General features: G+C 41.6%; 1 protein-coding gene across 1 annotated transcript in view; it reads right to left on the minus strand.

The window, feature by feature from the left end:
• rnf43 (ring finger protein 43) overlaps positions 1 to 24,405 on the minus strand; it is a 70,073-nt gene extending 45,668 nt beyond the window's left edge. Inside the window, exon 1 of the mRNA XM_072446673.1 lies at positions 23,940 to 24,405. Within this exon, the coding sequence (XP_072302774.1) occupies positions 23,940 to 24,170 (231 nt within the window). The 5' untranslated portion in view covers positions 24,171 to 24,405. The remainder of the gene's footprint in view (positions 1 to 23,939) is intronic.
• Between the last annotated feature and the right edge of the window lie 2,164 nt (positions 24,406 to 26,569).

Raw genomic sequence — 26,569 nt, forward strand, 5'->3', positions numbered from 1 at the left:
GTTCCAGTTGTGGAATATCCTCTACCTCTGTCATATCTGCTGCTCATGTCCAACCAGGAAGTAACTTTATAAATCACCAAAATGGTCAAACTACAAAAGATTTTTGTAAAATCAATGTTTCACTGTTTTTTGTGAAATATTAAGTCTAGGTTAGATGCACTTTAAGATCGTTCAAGATATTCAAAGGATAGCACATACTTAAGTAAGTTAAACAACAATTAAGTCATAAACAAGTTGGTTGGGAGCAGAGAGGAGAGGCAGGAGCAATGGATGGAAGCTATTTTTATAAAAGGAATAGAAAAGAATAATGGTTATTGCCTACTGAGGTAGAAAAGAGGACAACACACAGAAAACATGAAAAAGCATAGAAGTAGTTGCCCTATTAAAATAGATGAAAGGCATTCAAAATTCCAACGTGGCGTTTTATGGTAAGCACCTAAGGGCATGTCCAGAGGGCTAGAACAAAACCAAGACCCTTCTTGACAATGACAAGAGACTTTCTCCAAAGAATATGAACTCGTCCATAGAATACAGACCTGGCTGGCCCTGAAACCTGATCTGGTGCAGCAGCGGAGTCAGTCAGCAGCCTCACATTAGACCTTTTACACTTCCTCTGCTCACTCTCTGTGTGTGTGTGTGTGTGTGTGTGTGCGCAGTGTGTGCACTGGACATAATAGACATGACCTCATATGACATGTAAAGAGACATCAACTGGTGAAAGGTTATCAATGAATGAAATGAATCAACGCCTTGTGAGTGAAGTAGATCTTACCTTTCAGAAGAAGCAGATAGCTACATTTAGTTACCTCTTACAGGTAAAATAAAGATGCTAAGCTGACATCTCTTGATAAATCTAAATCGAGATCTGGGCTCTTTGAACATTTTTCATACATATTTTTGTCATATTGCCTTCCCCTCCAGGCAACCTACTAAAAACAAGCAAGTCATTCCTCCACAGCGAGAATTCCGTTGGTTTGAATGAAGAAAGAGGGAAACGTCCGGCTGCTAAAATATGCTTGAAAGTAGATTGATTTGTGTAAAATATCCAATGTTCATATGAGCAACAAGTCAACAATGCATCGATTCCATGAGCGGCCCAAAAATGGCTTTTTAGTCTGTCTGTAGCCAGCACAGGCGGTTAGTATGCTCTTGAGGTTAGAGATGTCAAGATTATTCAGTTAATCAACAATTATTAAAGGTTGAATGGAGTCTTATTTCCTCGTGGCGTGGACTGCCGATTAGTCCTGCCACGTATCAATCATAAAACGCACCTACCGCTCACCTGCAGCCGCGTGCGGTTCGTCCCCACGAGCAGCACGGTTCCGCGTGTCTAAGCGGATGGATCTATCATAATATAGTTCCCTCAGTGTACGGGGCAAAATGAAGACGGAGAAAGAGAGTTCGAGCTGACTCATAAGAAGACGAAAATCTACGGGAGACGAGAGATGCGATGCGATCCATCGCGCTAATAAACAAACGCACGTGAGTGTTGTATCAGTTCGCACGGGGGAGTGCGCATGCGCACTTCCGCCTGCGTTCTCAAATCACCGAAAAATCGTCCATTGCGCCTTTAAGGACACAATACAATCCTATAAACAAAACACATTTAGAAAACGAGTTAAATTATTTCAGTTGAATCTATTCTCAAAAACAGTTAACCTGTATGTAAAAAGTTTTAATATCTGACTGTTTATGTCCCGTTCCTTTTAATGTATTAATCAGAACGTTTGATTTGATGACGCTGGTCCAATTCAAGAGATTAATCGTAATCTATTAAGCAACTTGAAAGAGAGAAAATTAATGATTTCACTTTTTTTAGTTGAATAATCGTTAAATCAAGATGTTTCTTCTCACAATAAAAATTATATCCAACTTTGACTTGACTCTTAGGTCTGTTTTAAATTTATCAGAACAAAAATGACATCTCTGTCTAAGAACTTAGGAAGTGACACTGTATGCCTTAAACATTTCATGACTTTATTTCCTGCAGCTGTGGGTGGGTCACGGGGGGTTGGTTTGAAGCCTTTACTGCCATGAGAGGGGAGGATCTGCGTTCAAAGTGGAACAAGAAATTCCTGATGCAATTTTTACGCTAAAGCTTTTGTAGACGAGCCAGCACATTGCCTCGCTTGAGTGCACAAACACCTGCACACAGCGGAAACAAGGAGGAGGTACAAGAAAGAAAGTGTAGACCCAAGTAAATAACCGCATAAAATTAAACACCAGGGAGTGCTGGGCTGTACTTGGGTCTTTTCAAACTGCTATGTGGGTGGGCTACAAATCAGAAGCAGCTTTTTACAGGCTTGTCCCCTTAATCAGAGTCGTGTGGCAAAGACCAGCAGCCATTGCGCCAAAACGGTGCACCACATCACAGTCAAGCACCCCTGAACTCGCAAACCACTCAGCACTTCCTAATTGTCACATCGCCCCTGCTCACGACTCTCACCTGCTTATCACAGAGGGGTGTACAAGGCAATAACAGGACAAACGCTCTGCTCAACGGCTCAAAGAAACCTCTTCTGGGTGGGAGGTTAATGTAAAACATCTGTCTGTGCCCTGAAAGGTAATATTAAAGGAGAGGAAAATATACACTTGTCACATTGTGACTGGCATCTGTAATCGGCTGGGAAAGCTGGGGTACGAGGAAAAGGCATTTTAGTGAGGTAAAACACTTCTACACCCGTATAAATGATGATGTCTCATTTAAGTTTTTATTTAATCAAGCAAACTAACTAAAGCTTTACAAAAATATACAATCATTTTAGACAGCCTGTGTTTTGATTTGCTTTCACTGAGAGACATAGCATGCAATTCCTTAAATCTTTTTTTAAAAAGACATTACAACATACAAACGTTTCAATAAAGTCTACTCAAGTCCTAATTACGTGTAAATCATATATGAGTCACTCGTCATATATGGATCACTGTTATCTTCCTTATGATATAAAACTTTATCATCAAAGATCATTACACGAAAGTCAATCCCAGAAAAGGGAAAGTCAGAAGTTCGCCCACTTAAACCATGTTATAGGCTACACTTGCCTGCAGGACGAGATGAACCGACTGGGCCTAGACTTCTTCTCTTTTGTGTTATTGTTACGTTTAATTGAGATAATCTTTCTCCATAAACAGGTGACTCATGTGATTCAAAGAGCTTGGTAATGACTGAGGAATTAATTCTGTCTAATGCTCATAATGCATTAGGCAAGATAAAGGAGTGTCCCTGTACGTATCTTAGCCCTGTGAGGCTAACACGCTCTGCTTAATCAATAGCAGCAGACGTGTGTGAGTCAGTGGCAGGTTTAGTCATCCCGACCCTCTGACAGCCGACTATCACTGCTACGTACGACAAGTGACTCATCCTGATAGCACACACAGGGCGGTGCTGCTGCAACTTAATTGCTAAGACAAGCTTTTCCTTCATCCCCTCTTGGCACATTGGTACAGTATATATGCACTCTTTCTGCAGTCGTCAGTTAAGAGTGTCAATCACGCAAAGAACACAGTGGAATATCATTACCCAATCGCTCTACGCATTTAAAAAGTTGAGTTACGCTTGAGTACAAACAAGACTCACAAACAGAAAATACTTGACAATGGTATAAAAATACAGTCTTATTTAAATAATGAATCATTACATTGTCTCAAAAGAGTCATAGTGGATCTAATTTATCTCAAAAACAAAAAGGTTACAATAAAACAAGCATTACTACTACTACTACTACTAGTACTACTACTGCTACTGCTACTACTGCTGCTGCTACTGCTACTACTACTACTACTACTACTACTACTACAACAACTACTACTACTACTACTACAACAACTACTACTACTACTACTACTACTACTACTACAACTACAACTACAACAACTACTACTACTACTACTACAACAACTACTACTACTACTACTACTACTACAACTACAACTACTACTACTACTACTAACTACTACAACTACAACTACTACTACTACTACAACTACAACTACAACTACAACTACTACTACTACTACAACTACAACTACAACTACTACTACTACTACTACTACAACTACAACAACTACTACTACTACTACTACTACTACTACAACAACTACTACTACTACTACTACTACTACTACAACAACTACAACTACTACTACTACTACTACTACTACTACTACTACAACTACAACTACAACTACTACTACTACAACAACTACTACTACTGCTACAGCTACTACTACTACTACTACTACTACAAATACAACTACAACAACTACTACTACTACTACTACTACTACTACAACAACTACAACTACTACTACTACTACTACTACTACTACTACTACTACTACTACTACTACAACTACAACTACAACTACTACTACTACAACAACTACTACTACTGCTACAGCTACTACTACTACTACTACAAATACAGCTACTACTACTACTACTAACTACTACAACTACTAACTACTACAACTACTACTACTACTACTACTACTACTACTACTACTACTACTACTACTACTACTATAGACCAACATGTTGTATGTTTTTTAAGCAGGAGCTAGATTTTTTACCATTTTCTAGACCCCCCAAACAGAAGAAAGATTTATTACATGGCCCGCAGGTATACCCTTGCCCTTTCAAGTTGTATACATTACCTCGTAAATTAGCTGGAAATTAAAACATAGGTTACAGTACACTGGAGCCCAACCATGGACAAGACATGTGGCAATTAGGTTTGTGTATTATTTAGACAAAGATTCTGCCATGAAGCCTTTCTTCTTTTAAGTGAAACCTGATCTGCTTAATGTCTAGGTCAGTGTTGTATTATAACCAAAAGTATGGGGAAGCTGTAAATATACCCGTGTGTGTCCTTGAGACTATGGACTGTCACCATGGTCAAGGATGAAACATCTGTTGTGGGGACATGCAGCAGCTGCCCAGGCCTCACTGTCTATGTGTGGTTTACTTTAGGCATTCCTCCTCAGAAATGAACAAACACCACACAAAGACCATGACAATGTTGATGGTGATGTTGAAATTCTGAAGTTTGTGTGGCTGTTTCTCTGTGAAGTTTGACTATCCAATTTTTGCAAACCCGGAGGCTTGTGGGGAAGTTATGAGATTGATGGATCTGTGCGAGCGGGTGTGAAAGTGAATGCGGGAGGAGTAAAAAGAGGAGTGGAGGGAGGGGTGCGTCTCAACATGCAGCCCCTCTGGGAAGATGGGCACTGTCATCTGAAGCACTTCCTCCCGCAAACTGCCTCCTCAGAAACACACTAGGTGCACAGGATGGCCCGTGGCAAATGTACCGGAGTACTTTGGACGCTAAATTCTCCTTCTGAGTGGTTGATTCATCATTTTGTCAGGATAATTTTACTTTCATCACAGTTAGAAAACATTAGGAAGTGATGGTTTTGTTGAGGATGTTTCTGCTGTAGATACTGTTGGTTCAAAACAGAGAGAAGAATATGATTTATTTTCTCTTGGATCATTTAAAAGGAACATTTTCAACCGGAATTTAGTGGAATCGAGAACACATCTTGGGAGAATAGTAAAAGGCCAGTGGCATGTGAAACCCCTCTTGTCTGAAGAGGAAGTTGAGCGGCCCAGGGTGTTTTCCACATTACACACAGCCCCAATATCAAAGGAGATAACTATTCCAGCTGCACCGCTGTTTGGTGCTACACAGGATCATCTGGAGGAGCCATCGGTGTCGACAGCCCCGCCTCAAGTCCAAGCCTCCAAACGCAACTGCTCAAAACAAGTGCTCCTCGAAATCATAATGCGAGAGGTTTGAACGCATCTGGGTTCATTTCTATCATTCGGGCAGAAAGTGGAATATGCAAACGAGAGCGGAGCAGTTGTACACTGAGCTATATCTCCAAGCATAATAAAAGCTGTCGCTCTCTTCAAACGCTTAATTAGAGTCTGAAATGGTTGCACGCAATGGCTCTGGCCCAAGGCGCTGACCTGCGACAGCTGAGCGGCTGGATGTGCTCACAAGCATACCATCTATTTGGGCCTGCAGGCCAATCAGAGTACTATAGAATAGAAAAGGCTGTACGTTTTAATGAACCTTACCAAATAAGATGAATAATAACATGTCAGAGTCAAGGCTGCCAATCTGCACCGATCAAGAACTCAAACAGTCAACCTTTTAGATGATGGTCTTCCCTAGTTGCAGGCTGTCTTCACTGAACCTACATGATTGTCATTAACTTGTAATTAAGTTGCAGTATGGATATTCATCTTCTACAGACAGAGAAGTGAATGAGGACGTCATAACAGAAATGACATCGCAGTGAGGAAAATCATATGTAATCAAATAGGTGAGAAGAAGTGCAAAAACAACAAAATTAAACCAAAGCCTTTGATAAAGAAGCTGCTCTAATAAATTCTTCTAAATAATAATAATGAAGTGCATAACATGTCTAATATGAGGAAATAAGTGAAGACAGTTTTCCCCTCTGGCACATCTACATCATGTCCTCAATGTTTTCTTCGATGTCTCTTGTGGCCTTGGATCGGGTCCTCTGAACGATTTTATTATGAACGACTATGGAATCATAACAGCATGCCGACAACAGACAAGCATTGAAAGAACAATAAAAGGGTTCATAAAAGGGAACTGATAAGCAATGGGCGAGCGTGATAAGAGACAAAGACCTTGCAAGCACAAACGCGCCAATACCAGGGAGATGGGGGCTGATAGAAGAACAACGTTGGTGGAAAGGTGGCAAAACACTGGGGCCTAAAAGAGAAGGGGGGGCAGATGAAGGTGGGGATGGATGTGTCCAAATACTAGCCACCTGTGAGTAATCTTCAATCCGTCACCCAGCTTTGACAGGCATCTCTGAAGGCTTCACTTCCACTAAAAAGCCTCAAAGAATATGTAATCTGTCTTCTTTCATCCACATCCTAAAGTCAGACACATTCACTAACACAAAAGACATTGCCGGATTAGCAAGGGTGAAAAACGACCCAGCAATCAACGAAAATGGAATTTTGTCTCAAACAAAGTGGATTTTTATGGCCCTGAATCAGAAATGACAGAACAATATGCATGTATAATAGTTCTACCAGATGTTTGAAATACTTGGCTTTAAAAGGTGACTACACTGTTTTGGAACAAATATCAACATCCTCAGCTGGAGTCATTTTAAAGCACTGTAAATACATACCATCTGTGTTTATTGATATGAGTGGAGTTATGCCTATTTGAGACAATCACTGTATTAAGTGAAATGCATCAGAGATCACACTGTAGGTTTAGGGTAGCTACAAAGAGTGTTTATTCTTGACTCAAAAATATATATATAAAGCTGACCTCTGATTAACAGTACAGGATTTGTAGCAGGATTTGTACAGCATATGTAAAGATTTTCAATATTCCAGGCATTGCATTTCTAAGTGAATAAGGAAAATGCTGTTTTCCTCAAGACCCTGCAAGCTGTCTGCTGTCCATCAGTCCCCATCAAGTCTCCTCCTCCTGATGGCGACTGAGAACCAAGACGGGCGCCATGCCAAATGCAGCAGATAGTTTCATCCACAGCTGCAAGCAGGCGGCCAACCGAAGTAACAATGAAGTCCACTCATTAAAGCTAACCCAAATTTAACAAAGCAGAGTGCTGGTAGAGAGCTGGAGCTAAAACTCAGACAGAGAAGGTTCTGAAACTGATACTTCACACAAGACTGTCGTCAAAAGTCTTAACGTTTAATCAATTTGGCCTCGGGGAGACAGAAACCATGGAGACTGAGCTTCTGGAGGAAGGACAAACAGTAACGTAACCTCCAGTGGACCAGAGTCACGAAGGGAACAGAGCTGATATCAGATGTAAAAGATATTGGGATTGGCGTCTGCGGGCTACGGAGAGCATGTCTCCCACGTGCGGAAAAAAAAAACAATCACGTCATCACTGTCAAAACCTGCAAAACATTCTGTTCGTTTGCATGCTGAAGATACATGGACTGTTTGTGGAGCTCCAGACGGACCTCGCAAATCCTTTCCCTGCCCAGAAAGCTGTATGGGCAAGTAAAAAGTGAGATAAAGTAGTACAGGTATAGTTGTTGATTGTTTTGCAGAGCTAAATGCTAATGAAGCTACTCAAGTTCATTAGCACTACATAGGCCAAAATAATATACAATAAAATAAAACAAAATAATCAATGTTCTGTCTTGTAACAAATAAAAAAAAATGTCATAGCCACCATAAGTAGATTTCCTTTGTGCAGTAAGGCTCCTCTTTGCAGTGATTAGCAATGGCTTCAAACAGAAAGTCTTAAAGCAACAGAGGCACCCCACCACAGAGGTCTTTGTTACTCCGTGGGGTCCCACCAGCAGGCTGTGTTGGCTCGAGATTGCCTTCTGTCTAACTTTTTTAACTTTTTACAGAATATAACTCCTGAATGAGACAGCCATGGAGGGAGGAAGTACTTAAAAGCTGAAAACAAATAATTACTTAATAGAAAAAAGCAACAAAGCAAAATTAATGAGCTACAAAGTTCTACTACAACAGCAACACCAACTACCGCTGTAGTACTACAAATATTTTCTATTGACGACTACAGCTACAGTAGTATTCTGTTACTCCTGTCACTGCTCAGTGCTCATCAAATTACAAAATATTGTTAGTATTGCTATGATTACAATTTAGGACGCAAATACCATAGCAACTACTACGCTATTTCCAGACAATATATTGTAACTAACATTATTACTGTATAAGATTACCGTTATGCAAAACGATTACTGTTACACAAAATACTTGTGCAACAGATAATAATCTGTTGTAAAAAAGTACAATTGAGTTCCCATTTGTAAAATATTCCCCTAAATGTTGGGGATAGCCTTGGAAACGCTTTGAGAAGTGTTTGTGTGTCAGAGACAGCTCAGCACCATGCTCACAGCGCAGTTAGAATGTGGCGTTCTCACCAGAGACAGGGTTAGCAGTGTGGGGGGACATAGCTGGGTGCTGTGCCCACGTAACCTGACGCTCGATACTGGTAATGGCATTTCATGCTTTCACACGAGCCTCAGAGTTTGTGATACGGAGGGGGTCCCATAATGGTGACGGGGAACATCTAACGCATGGCTGGGGAAGGATGGCAGCGGGTAGAGAACAGCTGGTCTTTCATTGACAAGCTTTGGCCTGTTAAAATTTCACTCCAAAAAGAGGTTGTATGTGGATGGATGGAAGGCAATTTAGAAAAATCTTGTAATCTGAGCATGTATCAAACTTCAAATGGCGAGTATGCACTGCTGTCTTAAGGCATCAATCAGCCCCGGGATCTGGCATATTTCCCTCAAATGGGCTTAAAAATTGATATTCGAGCAACTCAACTACGGTACTACTGATCTGTGATATTTGTCATTACATACAAAATAACACACACGCAATACAATATATTAGTTGATATCATGTCGTGTTTTATTTAAATTCCAACAAAACAAAGAAAGTTTGATGTCAATTAAATGTTTTCAAATGGAAATGTTAATAGTTATACATAGCAATGGGATAGTGTTATGAGACTCTCGCTCTGCAGCCCAGGCGAGCCCATGAGTTAAGGCTGCCCTGCTACTATGGGTAACGCATTGTCAGGCAGAAAGACAAGCAGGCCACCTCTTCAGACAACACAATTACTAGGATGACTATTATATAGAGCTATAAAGCTTGAACCACAATGACAGTGTGTGCTATTCCTAGATGAAATAATGGCTTGGTAGTCTTAACTTTGAACCAAAACTACAAATCACACAACCGTAACCTTAATCTGTGATCTTATGCCAACAAAAAAACACCCTTCTGACAATAACAGTAGAGTTTAAGAACTTAAAAATATATAAAGGCACTATCACATGACTCACATAACTTATCTAAAAAATAATGTATTTTTATCTTAGCTTTTAAACTGGAACATTGTACTTTGCAAACAACATCTACAGTAATTCACGTTATGGTCATCCATCTGGGGAGGGGGATTTAAACAGGGATTCTACTAACCCCCCACTCTGCAGATGCCCGAGGCCCTGTCGCAAACATATAAGCACAAGTGTTTTTTTATAAGCCCAGACATGCTTTCTAATAAAGGTTAAAGCTCTGAGAAGCACCGTAGGTCTCAAAATACACAGAACAATGGACTCAGATTTGGTTACTTTGAGGAGATGTGGGGTGATAAAAATAGCTTTTTGAAGCAGGTTTTCTGAGGTAAATCTAGGCCATTGGATCTATTTGATTATTTTTATAGCCGAGCCAATAGACCCTGCACAGTATTTACATTACTACAACGTAGCATTCAAAAATTCAATCCCAGTAAGTGAACGTAGCAGACGTCAGCTTCTGCGCACGTTCACCAGTTACATCTTGTTGATTTCCATATCAAATGTGGTACACTTTTAACACCACCTGTAATGAGTACATGAGGTTATTTATAGAATGAGTGAGGCACAGCCCATCTATCATGAAACTAGATGGTGCCATGTGTCTCATGTCCACAGCCCTCCCAGTGGCACCAGCGACCTGCCCACACCAGAACTAGGCCACCCAGTGAAGAAATCAACATGCTGATTGTTGGGCTGCAGGACATTTACCTCATCTTGTGCCCCCTGCCCCCCTCCTGTGCACATGGGCTGCTTGGTTCCCACACTCCTCTGCTGTGGCAGGCATCAGTGCTCCCCAGTCTTACCCCCGCAATGAGGCCAGCATGATGACCTCACTGGGTACAGGCTTGCCACATGGGCACAGTTTTCAACCACCGTGTATCCATGACAAATATGAACAAGCGGCATCAAGGTTATACTCAAATCAAGACATATTAGGCGTAATTCCTGGCTGTAAGTATATTAGAGCTACAAGATATATCACAATTAGGAATGTCACGATATAGTGTAAGACAAAACACAATCCTGAGCTCTGTAGACCTCCCTCAAATATGATCAAGTCCAATCTTTCAATCCAAATATTTCCCCCCCACAGTCGCACTTTTGTTTTCGCACCACTTCCTGCTTCACAAGCTTGTTGGCAGAATAAAAACCCTCACTGATCAAAGGACCGTGGAGACAGGTTCTAACTGAAGACGGCTTGTCTATTCTGCATCGCCATGACAATATCAGATAAGAGATCTAAAAATATGAGGCAGTAAAAGGAGCGGGTGCACGATGACAGCGTGGAGCAGGCGCTTTACAGTGGAGGAGTCTATAGAGAACATAACACTGGGAAATACCTGCCTCCAACACAAAGCAAACAGTGGTGAGGGGTCAGCTGATCTGTGTTTTGTAAAGGATCAAAGCATCTTGAAGAATCCCACATTAGGAGCAATTATAATACACATTTATATTATTATTACTAATATAACATGCACCACATTAAGGTTGCTAGTCCTGCCAAGTCGTTGCTGTATTGTAAACTATCTGTCAAAAGCTTGGATAAACAAACTCAACCAGGGGAGCAGACAAACTTCAAAAAGAGGTCACTGTGCTTCCACCATACCAGGGCACAAAGAGCTAACTGAAGTAATAGGCGGGACTGTAACGGTGAGCTTTCAGTGGACCGATTGAAGGGACACACCCCTACGGTCTTTGCCCAATCCCCTTCGAGGAAAGTGTCACCCTGAAAAATGATTGACAGGTTGAGGGCTTTAACTGCTGTTGGTAGTGAATGTTAAGGAGGGAAATCGCATAGCCATACAGCTCCGGGAAGCATAACTCAGAGCTAGGGTTGCCTCCTACATCTCCAGAGTCCCCTGCAACATTACACCTGCTAACAAGGCCGCCTCTGACATTCAGACTCCACTATTTACTTTCTCCCTATTTATGATCCCTTGTCTATTCCGGAGCCAAGCTGTCTCTTGTTCTCCTTTTGATCACCATGTGCATATTTCTGTCATTTAAGTGGTTCACTGTGTCAATGATTGCCCGGCCCTGTGTGAACTTTGAACTGCTGAGGCAAAGGTGAACTGTCTTATGCCGCATGGAAGTGAGGGTTAAGATTGGCTTCATAAAGTTTTCCGAAAGGTTGCAGAGGCTGACTAAGTACGGCGAGCTGAACCTTTGACCCTTCTGACGTAGAGTTACAGGAAATGGCATGTCTGTGGGTGTTTGAGTGAAAAATACAACAAGGTGAAGGTGAAAGAGGCTTCTATGTGTCTCCATCTGAGAGCAGGTGTGTATACACTGTGGAGGCTTTCCCCCAGAGAGTCTGCTTGGCTATGCTATGGTGAGATCGGTCCCACCTGTTAAGATCAAATATGAGACATTTATTATACAGGGGGGACTTATCTAGTGTTCCCTATCTGATGGGCTATGTAATGGAGAGGCCCTGGACAGATCATCTTTCACTGCCCTGAAAGGCTCGAGAGGTGACCCAAAAGGAAATCATTATGTGCCAACACAAAAGGCATCATAGGCGTGGAGGAAAGCTCTCTGAACACTACTGTCCTCTCTCCTCCCAAGCTAGCACCACTGTTAAGTTTGGGTTTTGGCAAGGTGGCATAGTAGAATTAATGCTTTATTGGCTAATTGTATTAAAAACTGAAGTAAACTTTGCCCATTTGCTCCAAGGATTATTGCCATGTTATAATATTGTACTGAATTATATTGTCAGTCAAGTGCAGTGCCGTTATTATTTGTCCTGTGGGCCCAGAGGCCTCCTCCACGTCCCTCTCTCACCTTAACTTACCTTACCAGCCTTTAAGTTCAGCTCGTATTCAGAGAGCAAGAATGCTTTTTGGCTAATTCTAGCTTATTTTTTTTTTTACTGTTTATTCATGTGTTTTATGAAATTGCACTGTCCCCCTATCAAATAATCTAATCTAAAAAATGGTATAGCTGAAGTTACATAACAAACTACAAAGACCAGATCACACACATCAAACAGAACCAGTGACAAATACCACTTAATGGTAGTTAACTTAAACCGGAATAGGTTTGGTAACGCTCACACCTAGAGTATGATGCAACAATTTGGCAGATCTGTTCCAGAAGTAACTTTCGGCTTCATTTTCCCCTATGCCAAGTTATTAAAACATTTAGTTGAATTTAAAATGTTAAGAGTACATTTGATAAACAAAAGAATAGTCACAATATTATTGAGCCATTAAATTGTGATTATTATATTGTATTATTATATTATTAATTGTGAAAATTATTTACAGTAACAGTGAAGTGCGTTCTATATGTAAGCACATATAATCTCTTAAATTACTGCAATCAGTTATGATTAAAATGATCATGTTGATAATTTTTTCCATAATGGAGCAGCCTTATAGTAAAAGAAAAAAGCCGGACATACTGTATATCACACATCCTGGTTTATAGAAAAAGCATGTCTGATAGTGCAGTGTGCCACCAGCTTGGATTTAATTACAAGTTAGAGATAATGCACTAATGACCGACTCCACAGGCCAGTGGTCCTGGACATCCTGCTGTAAGGAGGAAATGAGCAGCGGGGAGGTCAAGAAAGGAGGAGTTACTCAGTGATCAAACAACAGCACGGCATCTGATATTACTTTGAAACATACTTCAAAGCCTGCTTCTGTTTGTATGTCAATTAGAAATAATTCAATATTAATATACATGAGTGTCCACACCTCACTGATCCATGTTTACCTTCACAGACGCCTGCCATGTGCACACTAATATGAGACAGAGAAGAGAGGCATGGAGACAGCAGTCACCTGGAACCTGTCAGATGCCTTACTCACCATCAAACTATAAACAAACGCTCCAGTTATTTAGGCTAGAGATAGTGCTAAAATAACACTTTCAAAGGTAGACAGCACATCAAAGAGAACAACTTTAAAACAAGTTGTCAGTTTGTTTGAGCCAATTCTCCTGCCAAACACAAATGTGTTTCGCATCTAAGTTAGAACATCGGCAGTTGCATTTTCAAAGCCTAATTACTTCATTCCTTCATTTTTTCTGAAGTGACAATTTCCCACCACATCATGTGATATCAAAAACACAAATTACCATTTTCAACATCTCTTTTGTCCCTGTTTCATTACACAATGACAATCAAAGCTTGTGATTCCTCTGAAGCCGTATCGATGCAGACTTCCCTGTTTTATTGTGTTAGTTACTGAGCAAGAAATAGCTTGAAATGTGATTAAACCATGCTTTAATAGTCTAAATCAATTAAGCTGTCAGACGGGATCTCTGTAAACACACAGAAACTGGTAATTGAGATATAATTACATAATGAGGCCATCTTAAGTCTTTAATGTTCAATATAACAAGATAGCAACCAACAACTGATTATCGGAATTACACGCTAACAAATGCTCGTAGGACACCCATAGCTGCTATTTCTTATCAGTCATAACAAGTTCACAGAAAATGATAATAAAATGCGGTGTCAATAGTCTTTGTGATAGGATTTTAAGTTCATACAGAACAAACAAAAATAGACTGACAGTCGTGAAATTCTCAAGAAATACATATAGACAAGAGCTCTACATAAGTTAATACAAAAAGTTATAATTATCATGCAAACACAATAACAAAGAAGAGCGAGCAGGTGGGGAAAAGAAACAACCAGGTCTGTTAGTTTAACCCTCATGTGCATGCTGCAGTCGTGGGATTATGGAAACAGGAGTGGGCGGAGGGGAGCGAGATGGGGACACAAAACAGTGCTGAGATGTAGTTCTTGAAGCCCAGACTGGCGCTGGGGCTTTTTGGAAGGACTCCAAGACTTGTAGTGCAGGTCCTCTTTGATAAAGGCCCACAGTATGTGTAAGAGCACTGGGCCGCAGCCAAGGTACACAGCCCTTTGGTAATGGTTAACAGAGTGGGCAAACAGTGGAAGTCAGCGGCATAGAGGTAGGTCAGAGAACTGCATAAACGCACCAATGCCCTCACCAAACCTGCGCCCTCCCACCACCCAACGGCCACATGTTCTGCCTTGGCCATTTGGATCTGGCAAATCTGGGGTCTGGCATGTTAAGCTTTGAGTCATGATACACACGATTGACTATTCCCACAGCATAAAAGTTTTGCTAACAACATTCAAGTACTTACAAGTCATTAGATTTTTCAATGCTGAGGGACACTTCAGCTTAAGAACACTATAAACAGTATTAAGACATTTGCTTGCATCTCTGCCAATACAAAGATATGAAACACGTTTTCTGAAGAGCATTCCTAGCATGTACTAACAGTCAAGTGGAAAGTATGCACAGAGGGATTAGAACTAATTGGACACCTCTTCTAATAAGGCTGAAGATCACACGTTCACCAGCACAGCCCTACATAATCAGATGTGTCTTTGTTACCATCAAGTTAAAACGCACTGACAAGACAAGTGGAACCAGGTCAAAATAAGTGGGTTGGTAAATCTATCATAACATCATTACCCAACTTTTTTCTAGTGGCACGTTGTTCAGTTGTTATTTTTAGTAACATCTGGAGCGGTATCTTGTGATCATCTTTTTTGCAAGACGTAATGCTCTGCTTAATGTAATTCTTACAATGAGTGGAACATTATATGTCATCTGTAGGCCATCGACTATTAGTGGCCGGCCATGTCACATCTCATTTGGCAAAGCTCATAAATGTAAGGCTGTTTCCATCACCGCAATGTTAGCCTGTCTTTGTGACTCCACGTTGCCAAATTTACCCCAAAGCGGTAACGGTGCAGAGTTTGTGTGTGTAGGTGTGTGTGCTTTTTGCGTAGGGGCCCCAGACAGTCCAAGGACTTGTAGAGCTTGTAGACATGTCATTAGCCGATCCCCTGCCAACCAGCTTCTCTAATCTAAGAGTGAACACAGCAAACACCAAACCACACGCAGCTCTGCTTTAGTCTTAAAAGCAGGCTTGTGCGGCCACTGTGGTGTAACGCTGTGCTAAGCCTAACCTATCAGCCCAGGACAAAGAGTTGCACCGTCCTCGCTGCGCCATCATAACAGTCAGAGGTGGAAATAGCTGTCTGAGTGAGAATGTGGGCTGGCAGCTGGAGTCACCAAAGGCCCATGTCCAAGTCCATCCAGCCCTTAAGACAAGGCTTGTTAGCTGTCAAATACTACTTTTATGTGTCTTTGCTTTGTTTTGCAGCGGCAGTGGAGGTTATCAGGTGAATGGCCCTGATGAGATACCAGTGCCCTGTTGGCTCAAATAAGGCTGCCTTTTGATCCGCCCACCTGATTCCAGCAAGCACCAAGGGCAGCCGACTTTCACACAGAAACAATGTGTTTTCTCTTTTGAGATTGAGAACAGCACAAACAACAGTCAACACGAGGTCATGCAACCATAATGCATTTGGCATTCCATCTCTGTCACTCTGTCACAGCCATGTCTGAGGATATTTGGAGTTTAAGACCAATACAGCAGGCCTCCAAACATTTTCTTGAGCAAGTTCAACAATGAGATCATTTGTGTTTCCGCTGCTGAAGAGGTTGAGCTGTTTGTGTTGTCCAAATGTCGCAGCTTGTGTACACCACTGCCTGTGTGGGTTAAACATGAGGGGCGTCAGGATCCCTCACAGTGAGCCCTAAACAGCAGCATTCCTTTTGGCTACCAAGGCATTTACTTTAGGCGAGAGAGAGAGCGAAGCAGCGAGGAGCTAGTTTGATTATCGCTTGTTTGGAGGTCATGGCCAACTGAATCAAGTCTCCTGGATACACAGTCCTCTCCTGTGAATGCTGGACACTACAGGTCAGTTGTTTTTGGAGTAAGTTATGAAGTCAAATAATATATGACAAATATTAGCTCCATGTGGCCCTGAAAAAACATCAGTGTTGAGAGTGGCATCGCTGGACACTGGCTGTATGTTTATTTGAAACAAAGTTGATTATTGACTGGAACATACTACAGTTATTCATAGTACACTCCTGGCAAAAATATATCTACGGTTTATCATTACAATCAGAAATGACCAGGAATGACGGCTTTTACAAATACATAATAAAGTCAGTGTAAAGAGGTTTTACATGATATGGTCAAGTTAAGGACCTTTTCATAAATAACGTATACAGTAGTAATATATATTTCAGAACACACCACTACAGGGACTGGAATGGACAATGGACAACAACAACGGATTCCATCAAGAGATGATGTACCGGTGTATGTGGTCAATAATACTGAAGGGCGATCAACATGTGGACACTGGTTTAAAGTCCATGACTTTATGCATACGGCACGTGTGATGTCGTTGATATGCTGAATCACATTACTTGTGCCTTTTCTTGGGGGCATTCTGCATAGAAATACAGACTAACGGACAGAACAGAGGGTTCCCTGCGGGTGCACACGGACAGAGTAGAGGGCTCCCTGCGAACACACATGGACAAACAGACCTAAACACACTTATCTGGGGCTTTGTCTGGAGCAGAGCATGCACTTCTCATTTGGTCCATCTGAGAGCACTCATCTATCATGCTGGCAGTCATGTGACACAGAGTATGATCAGCGGCCGTCACAGAGCAATCCTTCACTGCAGATCAGCGGGGGAGGCCCAAGCACTAATGAAAACTGGTGAAATTAGATTTGACTTAGCATTAATGAAAAATAAACTTGTATAAAGATAAAGATCACCATGTAAAATATTTATAGCACACAGATTCTGATGTTAGACCTTGTCCATTCAATAAACATAACTCTGCATGGGGCACGACAAGTCCTGTAATTACAAGGCACAATGAAGTAATTTTGAAACACCAGCGAATGGTCACAAACGAGACATGCTGTTGTTTGGAACACACCATGTGACTTGGGGGAGACATAAAGCATTTTTTAGTGGAGTGTGTTATCTTTCTGGATCTGGGGTTACAATATGGCATTGTAGTCATGCAGCACTGAGATCTAAGTCACTTTGATCCTTCTTAATAGAGTTAGGTAAATGATCTCAGTATGGGAGCTCCGCCTCGCTCTCCCTCTGACACACACACACGCTGGCACGCACGCACACACACAAACACACACATGCACGCACACACACAAACACACACATGCACGCACGCACACACATGCACGCACGCACACACACACGCACGCACACACACGCACGCACACACACACACACACACACACACACACACACTTTAAACACTCACACAATGGTGCACTCATGCTTGTACACACATCCATAAAGAATCAAACAGTTGCACAGGTGAAAGCTCTTCCCTTTACAAATCATTGAGCTGAGCATTGGAGCAGAATAGTCCTAAACAAACTTAAGGGGAAAAGATTAACTTAACAATATCAGTCTGGTCCAGAGGAGGAGAGAGTACACAAAATGTGCTCAAACAAAGGTTACTTAAAATAACATTAGGCTACTTAAAACCATTATTTATTTATTTTTTTTAATTATATGTATTTTTCCAAACATGCTTTATCATATCAGTATCAAGTGAAAACAATGAATAAAACAACATTCTGATTCATATAAGAAAAATAGAAATAAGGAGCGCTGCGTTGGTACTTAAATGTCTCCAAAACAAAGTTCAATTAGGCACCTAAGAACAATTTTACTTCAAAACAAATAAATAATACATGTTCGAAAAAGAGGGGTGGATGTAAAAACTTATTTAATCTCACCCCTTAAGCCTCATTGTTCAATAAATCATATTTTAATACCTTCCATTTTCTTATAACAGAATAAAAAAATACAAATTTAATTAAATATATTTACCATCAATACATTAAACACAGTAAATTGATTAGAAGTTAAATGAACCACACATAACAGCTTAAATCATTAATATGAACACTATTACAACTGTACTTTATCTCAACTTTGCCTATGTATGAATGTGGTGTGTGAGTGATTGACTGTGCTCGAAAGGGCCGATGGCACAGATTAACTACCCCAGGGCAGCTGCGGCTGCAGTATAAGGCCTCGAGTGTGCTACTAAACAACTATCATTTGCATTACTAAACTATTATCATTACTCTTCAGAAATGCTTTTCCTTCTGAAACCATCATAAATGTTAACTTTAGGGGAGTTTTGCATTCAATTGTTTATGATGAAAGCTTTCCAAACTCTCCAAATAAGGCACTTTCTGTTGCCTATTGGAGTACATTTCACCATTTTGTCCTAAAGCACGTGCAGTGAATTACAACTGTTTTAAATAGCAGTCAAGCACAAGAGTGGCCTGCTCAATCAAAAAGAGGTGAGTAAGAATGCATCACTGCTGTGTGAGACTGTATCTGTGACACTGTAGGGTTGAAATGTTGATAGAGTGTTTTCTTTTGAATGGGAAAAAGTCCTCACAAAATCGTTAAAATAATTTGCCTGAAACTAATAATAGCAACGCTGTGTAATGATTAAAAAAATACAAATAAAACACTAAATATTGTAACAAAATGTACTTAAACAATCTGCCTGTAAATTAATGGCGGGGAAAAACATTTATGTTGGCATAGTCATTTTATTTTTATATTCTTCAGCTACTTGTTGCACTGTGATTTAGCCTATTTTTGTTTTCATTTGCAACCAGACATACTATCTGGAGTGAATATAATATCAATGAATATATAAATGGAATTCCAATGCTATCAGATGCTATCTGCTCCATATGATTGTAAATCTGCCTGAAAAGCAGTAGGCTTGATCCTCAGGGGATGCTGGGAAAGCTTGGCCTCTGCTCCACTGTAGATCAACAGTGTTTTCTCTCTGCTCTCGACAGAACACTTTCAAATGGACAGGTGCTTCTCTTGACCTGACACAACCAGGACGTTTTCCAAGAGGTCGCCATAGGTGAGCATAAATGTTGAGCTTTTTGTCTAACCCTGAATTTAGACACAATTGGATTCCGTTGACCAGGAAAACGCCCTGGCTAATCCTGTGCCAGGTATGGTGCCATCAAAGGCATCTGTGCGGCCAAATTGTGTATATAAGTGTGCATGTGTGAGCTCTTTTATAGCACTACTCAAGTGATGACTCATTCCACTTCTTTGTAATCGATGCTAGGCCACATAATGGCACAACTTAAAACAGCTGCCTACACTGGCGGCTCCCCCAAGCGCCCTGGTGGGAAGAGCTTTTTTAGGAGCGACACAATGAAAGAAGGGCCAGACAAAGAGTGTGTGCCCTGCTTTTCCACAAGTCTGCCCCAGATCAATTAGCCATCATAAAGTCATGCTGTCAGGGTTCAGAGGTGCTTTGGGAGGCTGAATTTAAGCAACGTTCAAAGACTCTTCTAGAAACAGCTTTCCCAGGATTTTAGGTCTATTAATGCTAATTATTATTATGTATTTAAGAGCAGTGGTTGGGGTTGAAACGCATGAAGACGGTTTAAATGATTAGACTCCAGAGCTCAGCATGAATGTACTTTCCATAGCAAAACATATATACTAGAACAAATCTCTTTGAATTTCAATCATAGTGCTAATAAAAACCAACACTGCACTGCAATGTGCTTGATAGCTACACGTTTGTGTGTATGTATGGGCGAGCTACAAAAAGTATTTTGCACTCGAGGAGGGAGGGACTTGTTGAATAAGACCGTGATATAAAAGAGCAGCGTGAAGGGAAAATGTAAAGAATGTGTTGTGTAACTGATATACACTGCACTATTCCAGACCTGCTATAATGAGTTAAAAAGGGTATCGCGGGATTGAGAGACTTGCCATGTTTTCCCTGTAATTGCCTCTTCCTCGTGCCCTGAAACATCTCCGCATCAGAGCCACAGCAGTAGTTTCCGGAGCTGCGGGCTGCACATTTGTCAGGAGGCAGGAGAAGCCATTAGTCCAGCCTGTCTGAGAGGTCGCACACAGGGGAGCACGCTGACATTCTGAGTAAACCTGGGCGGCTTGGGCAAACAACAGATAGGATTAATCTCTGTACCAACACTTCTGCGTATAACATGATCATATTCTGCTGGTAGAGAAGGCGCCTGTCCTCAGATGGCCCTGGCTGATCACAGAAAAGGCAGCGTTCATCCACCAGGTGCTGAGGCAAAGCACAGGGAAATTGAGAGCTTATAGTGATTTCAGACGTACTTGGAATTGTCATGTTGCGAAAGGGCAGATAGGGAGGGGAATAGTTGATGCACTGACATTTAGGTGGAGTACTGAGGTTGTACACTGTATGCCAGATATGCAGGAAGAACAACACAACCAAGAGCCACTAGAATTCATCTGAAAACGTTAAAGCTGTATCTCAGAAGTAAAACTCCAACGATGAAAATTATAAATGGATACCTGTGGAATGTACTTAAGGCTGCAAAAATCATAACAAGGATATGGATGACAGGGACGGAGCCAACTGTAATGGACTGAACTGAAGTAACTGGACATTTACAAAAAGAAAAGACCAACTTTAGCATTGAACCTGAAAATGGACACTTGGAGGTAATATTGAATGTACTGGTCAACTAAATGTATTATAAAAAAATCATAACTTGATTTTGGGCCCAAAATGAGTCTAAGGCATTGTAACATCTTCCTGTTGTGTTGAGTCCACATCCAGAGCTGTCACAGCACAGACAACCCGCTCTGCTCAAAACAACTGCAGGGCATTAACATGATAAATATGGATGTGCTTTAAAGAACATGCCAATTCAAATAAAATGCGGCCTTGTTTCTCACACATTGGGAAAGTGTACGCTATGTGCGACAGCAGCGACGTACAGCCTGTAGGAGCCCCGAGGAACTTTGCATAGGTTGTTATCTCATCCAGAATGATAGGAAGTATGGACAGGAAGTCTAGAGGGAGGGGGAGCACAGGGCCCATGTGGGAAGTCCAGAGTAAACAGTGTCGCTTTTTAATCATCCAAGCTTACGTTCAGAGATGGACACACTTTGAAGTTATCCCAGGGCTCCCCTCCGCCCTCCCATCTCTTCATCCCTGTCCCTAACAACAACCCACAGCGGCAGCTTCTGAGAGCCCAGGGAGAGGGAGGAGAAACCCGGCCAGACCTACAGGGACACATGAAGCAAGGCCCAAGAATGTGAAGTGGTGTTAATGGCCTCTCAATTATCTTCATTATAAATTATGTATTTTTGGGAGTCTGTCTTAAAAAAAAGTCGAGGGTAGAAGAATGTACAGTCAGAGTCACAATCTTTAGGCTTCCTGATTCCTAATAAGCTGTTCAACAGCTAATGAAATTCTCTCAACCAGAGCTTTGCCCCAAGATTTAGTAGAAGCACAGTCCAAATTCCTGACCACTTGTATTTGTCAAATGGTGTTGGACAGATCTTAGCTACAGTATCCAACATATTCATTCAAAGCATGCAGGGGAAGCACAGATAGAGTTGTCATGGCTGATCTATACCTGCTCATCTGCTTTTCAGCTTTCCCTTGAATTTTAAAAATAAATAAATTAAATTTAAAAAAAGAAATACAATAAGATTAGAGTCGATCAGAAGATCCGTTAAGTCATATCAATGTTCTGACAACAGAGTGGACAATGTCTAAAGGTTTGTCAAACTGTAACACACTTTTTAGAACCTAGCTTCATTTTAGGTTTATACTTGGCTCAGTCTTGCTTTAGAACTGGTTTGGATCAACTTTATGACTGAAATATTCCTGGTTTAGGTTCAATTAAATTCAAGATTCTATGCTTATTTTCTATCCGAAGAGGTGTGCACTGACTTTGTGATTCATTTGGACAGTGGCTTTCATCCCACCATAGAAGGAAACTTAAAGTGGGACAGTGGAGCAGCCTGCAGAGCTGAGGAGGACCTGTCCAAACAGGCATAAGCTGCAACAAAGGGCATCCTGTGGCAACACTGCACTGTGGTACAGGCTGGGAACACAATAACAGCAGTGTGTTGACCATAGGCTCTCATCAATGGTTTGCCTACATGAAGCACTCCCATAAAAGCATGCAGTTCATTTATTGACAAAAAAGGATGATAAATTAGGGTACTTCCGCCACTAAACAATCCATGTCAATCCTTCAATCAATTTCAGCTCACCATGGCTTCCCATTCAGCATCGCTAACACATCTGGTGAGTGATGAGGAGAGACGTCAGCCCACAGCACCTCATATCTGTCCTCCAGTTCCTTTGGAGACAGCAAATACATTGACATAGCCCCGCTTTATGACCAGGCGGTCTTAATCCACTCTTGAATCCAAAATATGCACATTGAATAGAATGCATACTTCACAAATACAGACTGAAGGCGGCACACTTTTCACAAAAGAAATCACTTTTGCTTATATCACAAGTTTGCTTAAGCCTGTGCAGCAGTTGCTTGTTTAACAGTTTAAACCAAACTTTGATATTCAAATGTTGAAAGAGCACTGAATACCTCAAATACTTTGGAGCAAAACAGTTGACAACCAACCAAAGACATGTTTTTAAATGGTGAGTAAAATTGGCTAAGAAGAAACTAACCTCTAAAGCACTTGTATGTCATCACTATTGTTTAAGGAATTTTGATATTCTGTCATCACATGCAGCGCGCTGAGCTGGAAGTGTGGCCTTGGAGCACACAGACCCCTTTTGAAAATGCACTACCCCAGGCACAACAATACCACACTCTACAGGGAGAAGTTAGGTTTGGTTTTGTACAAAGTGAGATGATACCAGAATGCAAACTAAAGATGCCCACAAGACGGCGGGTGAAACGCCAAACCATTTGAAGTGACTCCTCCTTTGATGTGATTTTACAAAAGTCCCTGGTAGCAGCCTGAAAAGTTTATTCAATCTATTTCAGATGTTAAGTAAATGAACACATGGGACAACAGCAGCTAACAAGACAACAGCCTAAACATCAAAGATAGGCTTATGTTACACCATAGGAGGGTTTCATCAGATGTAGAATACACTGCATTTATTGAGGCAATGTCACATATTTGTAATTAAATCGTCTCATTGGTAGAACCACAGCTGCCCAGACCAATGTGTGGCCAGTATTACCATACGTGTCTGCATATGTGTGTAATAAGGGCCATTATAACAGACTTTGCAGTGTGATCTCTGGGGTGAATATGTTTAGTTGAACAGGCCTTGCACACAAGCCGCACATGTGCGTCCACAGACATGACACTCACCTGCATTAACTTTCCCTCCGCGTAGCCCGCACTTCCTCCCACAAACAGACCCTCCAGCGTGATGGTTTTGCCCGTGGGCTCCTGCTGGAGCAGGGTCACCTTGATCAGCGCTCGCAGAAGCGGTCGCTCGGACTCTGGTTGGCCCAGGCCTGGCTGGCCCAGCACCAGATGCAGGCCCGTCATGAGCAGCCACGGCCAGAGCCCGGCCAGGCGCCGCGGGAGGACGCTCATGGCCCGGGCAGGAGCGGCACTGGCCGGCCGCACATGGTGGACTTCAAAGCACACAAGCCCCGCGGAGAGACGGATTCACGCGAATGAAGAGAAGCGGTGAATAACAAGAAGAAAATCCACACGTAGCGTTTGGCACCAAAAGAGTTTGTGTTTACATATCCAGGTTCGCCGGAGTGTCACTGCTGCACACGGTGGCCCTGAAAAGGAGCTATAATAAACTTTTCTCCAGTGTGCAGTGCATGGCCGAGTGCGCCCTGGAAACACGTTGTACAGCAGTGACTTCCACTTCACAAACTGGGTTCACTTTACTGTTGACCACGTCCCGCACGATCCTCCAAAGTAGTCAATGTTTGTCCCCTACTGTTCCCCACATAAGTGCTCTGGAGCCCGGGTGCGAGGTGACGAAGCTCCAAGGGAAGGTACGTCCTGGAGAAACGACATATTTGAAATAAATCCATAAAAACAGGGAGAAGCTGAGACTTGAACTTCAAAGTCTTCTTCACACGTTGCCGCCGCGGCGTTACTGACAGATAACGCAACGTGCCAAAAAAGTTGCCTAATGTTTTTACAACTATGAAGTTGCGAGAAAAAAAAAAAGCTTAAAGAAGAAGCTGGAATGATGACACTTTCCCTAATGATTATCAGCAGTTGAAATGAAGTCTTCAGTATAACAGTATATAACAGTACAATTACAGTGTGCTGCTGAAACTCGTGCCCGACACATTCACTTGTTCCTTCGGGTCGCTCCGCTGAAGTTTGCACGTCCACACCATGGTACACGCTCATTCCACGAGTTATGTCCCCGAACACTCCAAAGGATAGAACCCTCCCGAGAACACGCTGCGAAAACTTCTACAAGTCAGGAGCGCGAGCAGAGCTGACACAGAAAACACATTCCAGAATGAAAGTGGTCCCGGCAGAAGGGTCCTCCACGCGGGGCAGATAAACACTCTCAGTACACAATATCACCACCCTGCGCCGTAAGTCTGGTTCCAGGTCCCGGACTGACTCTGCGTCGCTCCCCAGAGAGCTCATTGAAAGTCTGTACCTGCTCGGAGCCGCGCGGCCTTCAGGGGCCCGGAAATATCACACTTTACAGAGACGGGGCGAAGCTTCTAGGGGCCAGAGAGAGCTTTTGACACACGTGCGAGCGGCACAACAAAGAACTGACCTATATTCCACCTGAACGGGTCTATAGATACTCTCCATATCGTAATTACATCGTATCAATTAAATGCTGTGTGGATGTTCTCTCATTGCACCTGAATGCAGCACGAGGGAAAGGGGCGGAGCAGTCTCGGGGCCCCAGGGGCAATGAGCTATTAAGTTCTACAGATAAACAGCGCCATCTCCTGGCAGGTTTTGTGTACAACTGAACTATTACCGAGTAAACAGAGGTGGATCGGTAAATAAACCCAAATTGAGCACTTTTGCTACAATATATAATTTCATAAAATAAAAATAAAAACATTGACTTTATTCTTGGATCCGTCAGATGACCATTGATTTTAATTCTTGATGTTGGACCATCGCAAAGAGCCCCAATATTTTTTATAATTAAATCGTCGATTTGAAATGTGTTTAGCACCAGCTTACAGAATCTAAAGCTTTCTCAGCATCCAAACTAATGATTACGGTTTGTTGTTTTGTCTTTGGCTCATTATGTGTGAGGAACGTCTTATGTTGATCATTTGGTAATGAATCCTGTCTGATCATTGTGGATTAGGTTTGGGAGTATTTGTTCCATTATTTTGGACATTATTGAGTTGTATGTACAATAGTCCACATTCAGAATGGAAATAGATCTATATGAGGCACAATACAATCGGTCCTTCCCTTCTTTTGGTATCTTCTCTTCTCTTATCTCTTTCCAACTAGGAGCGGTCAGAGTTTTCTTAAGTGCCCAGTTACACGTTGCCTAAAGGAAAGTGAGTCTTTTAAAGCTTTATACCACTCTGAGGTGAACCCATCGCTCCTGGAGATTTATTGTTCCCTGATCTTTTGATTGCATCCTGTATTTCCAAAACGCTCTTAATTTTTTCTTTTTTTCTTGTGACATAACAGGCAAATTGAGGGTGTCCAGAAAGGAACTTATATCTTTTTCTTTATCGACTGGAATTTTTGAGAAAAGCTTTTTATAAAATGATTCAAATGCTGATTGAATTTGGTCTTGTTTGGTTAAGATTGCATCTCTTTGCCTGTTTATTTATTTATTTAAGGACATAGCATTTACATTGGACGAACCAGATGCAATGTTATTATTTATGATTTTTTTGTCCAGTCTCATAATATCTTTGGTAAAGAGTATTTTCTTAACTATTTCTTGTGAAGTCAGATCATTAATTTCTCCTCTTAACTTTTTAAAAATGTTTTAGGACATCCTTTCTTGGCATGGTTTT

Source organism: Eucyclogobius newberryi, unplaced genomic scaffold, assembly GCF_026437365.1.
Source record: "Eucyclogobius newberryi isolate DKJ021-1_F unplaced genomic scaffold, fEucNew1.0.hap1 SCAF_15, whole genome shotgun sequence".
Classification (NCBI taxonomy): Eukaryota; Metazoa; Chordata; class Actinopteri; order Gobiiformes; family Gobiidae; genus Eucyclogobius; species Eucyclogobius newberryi.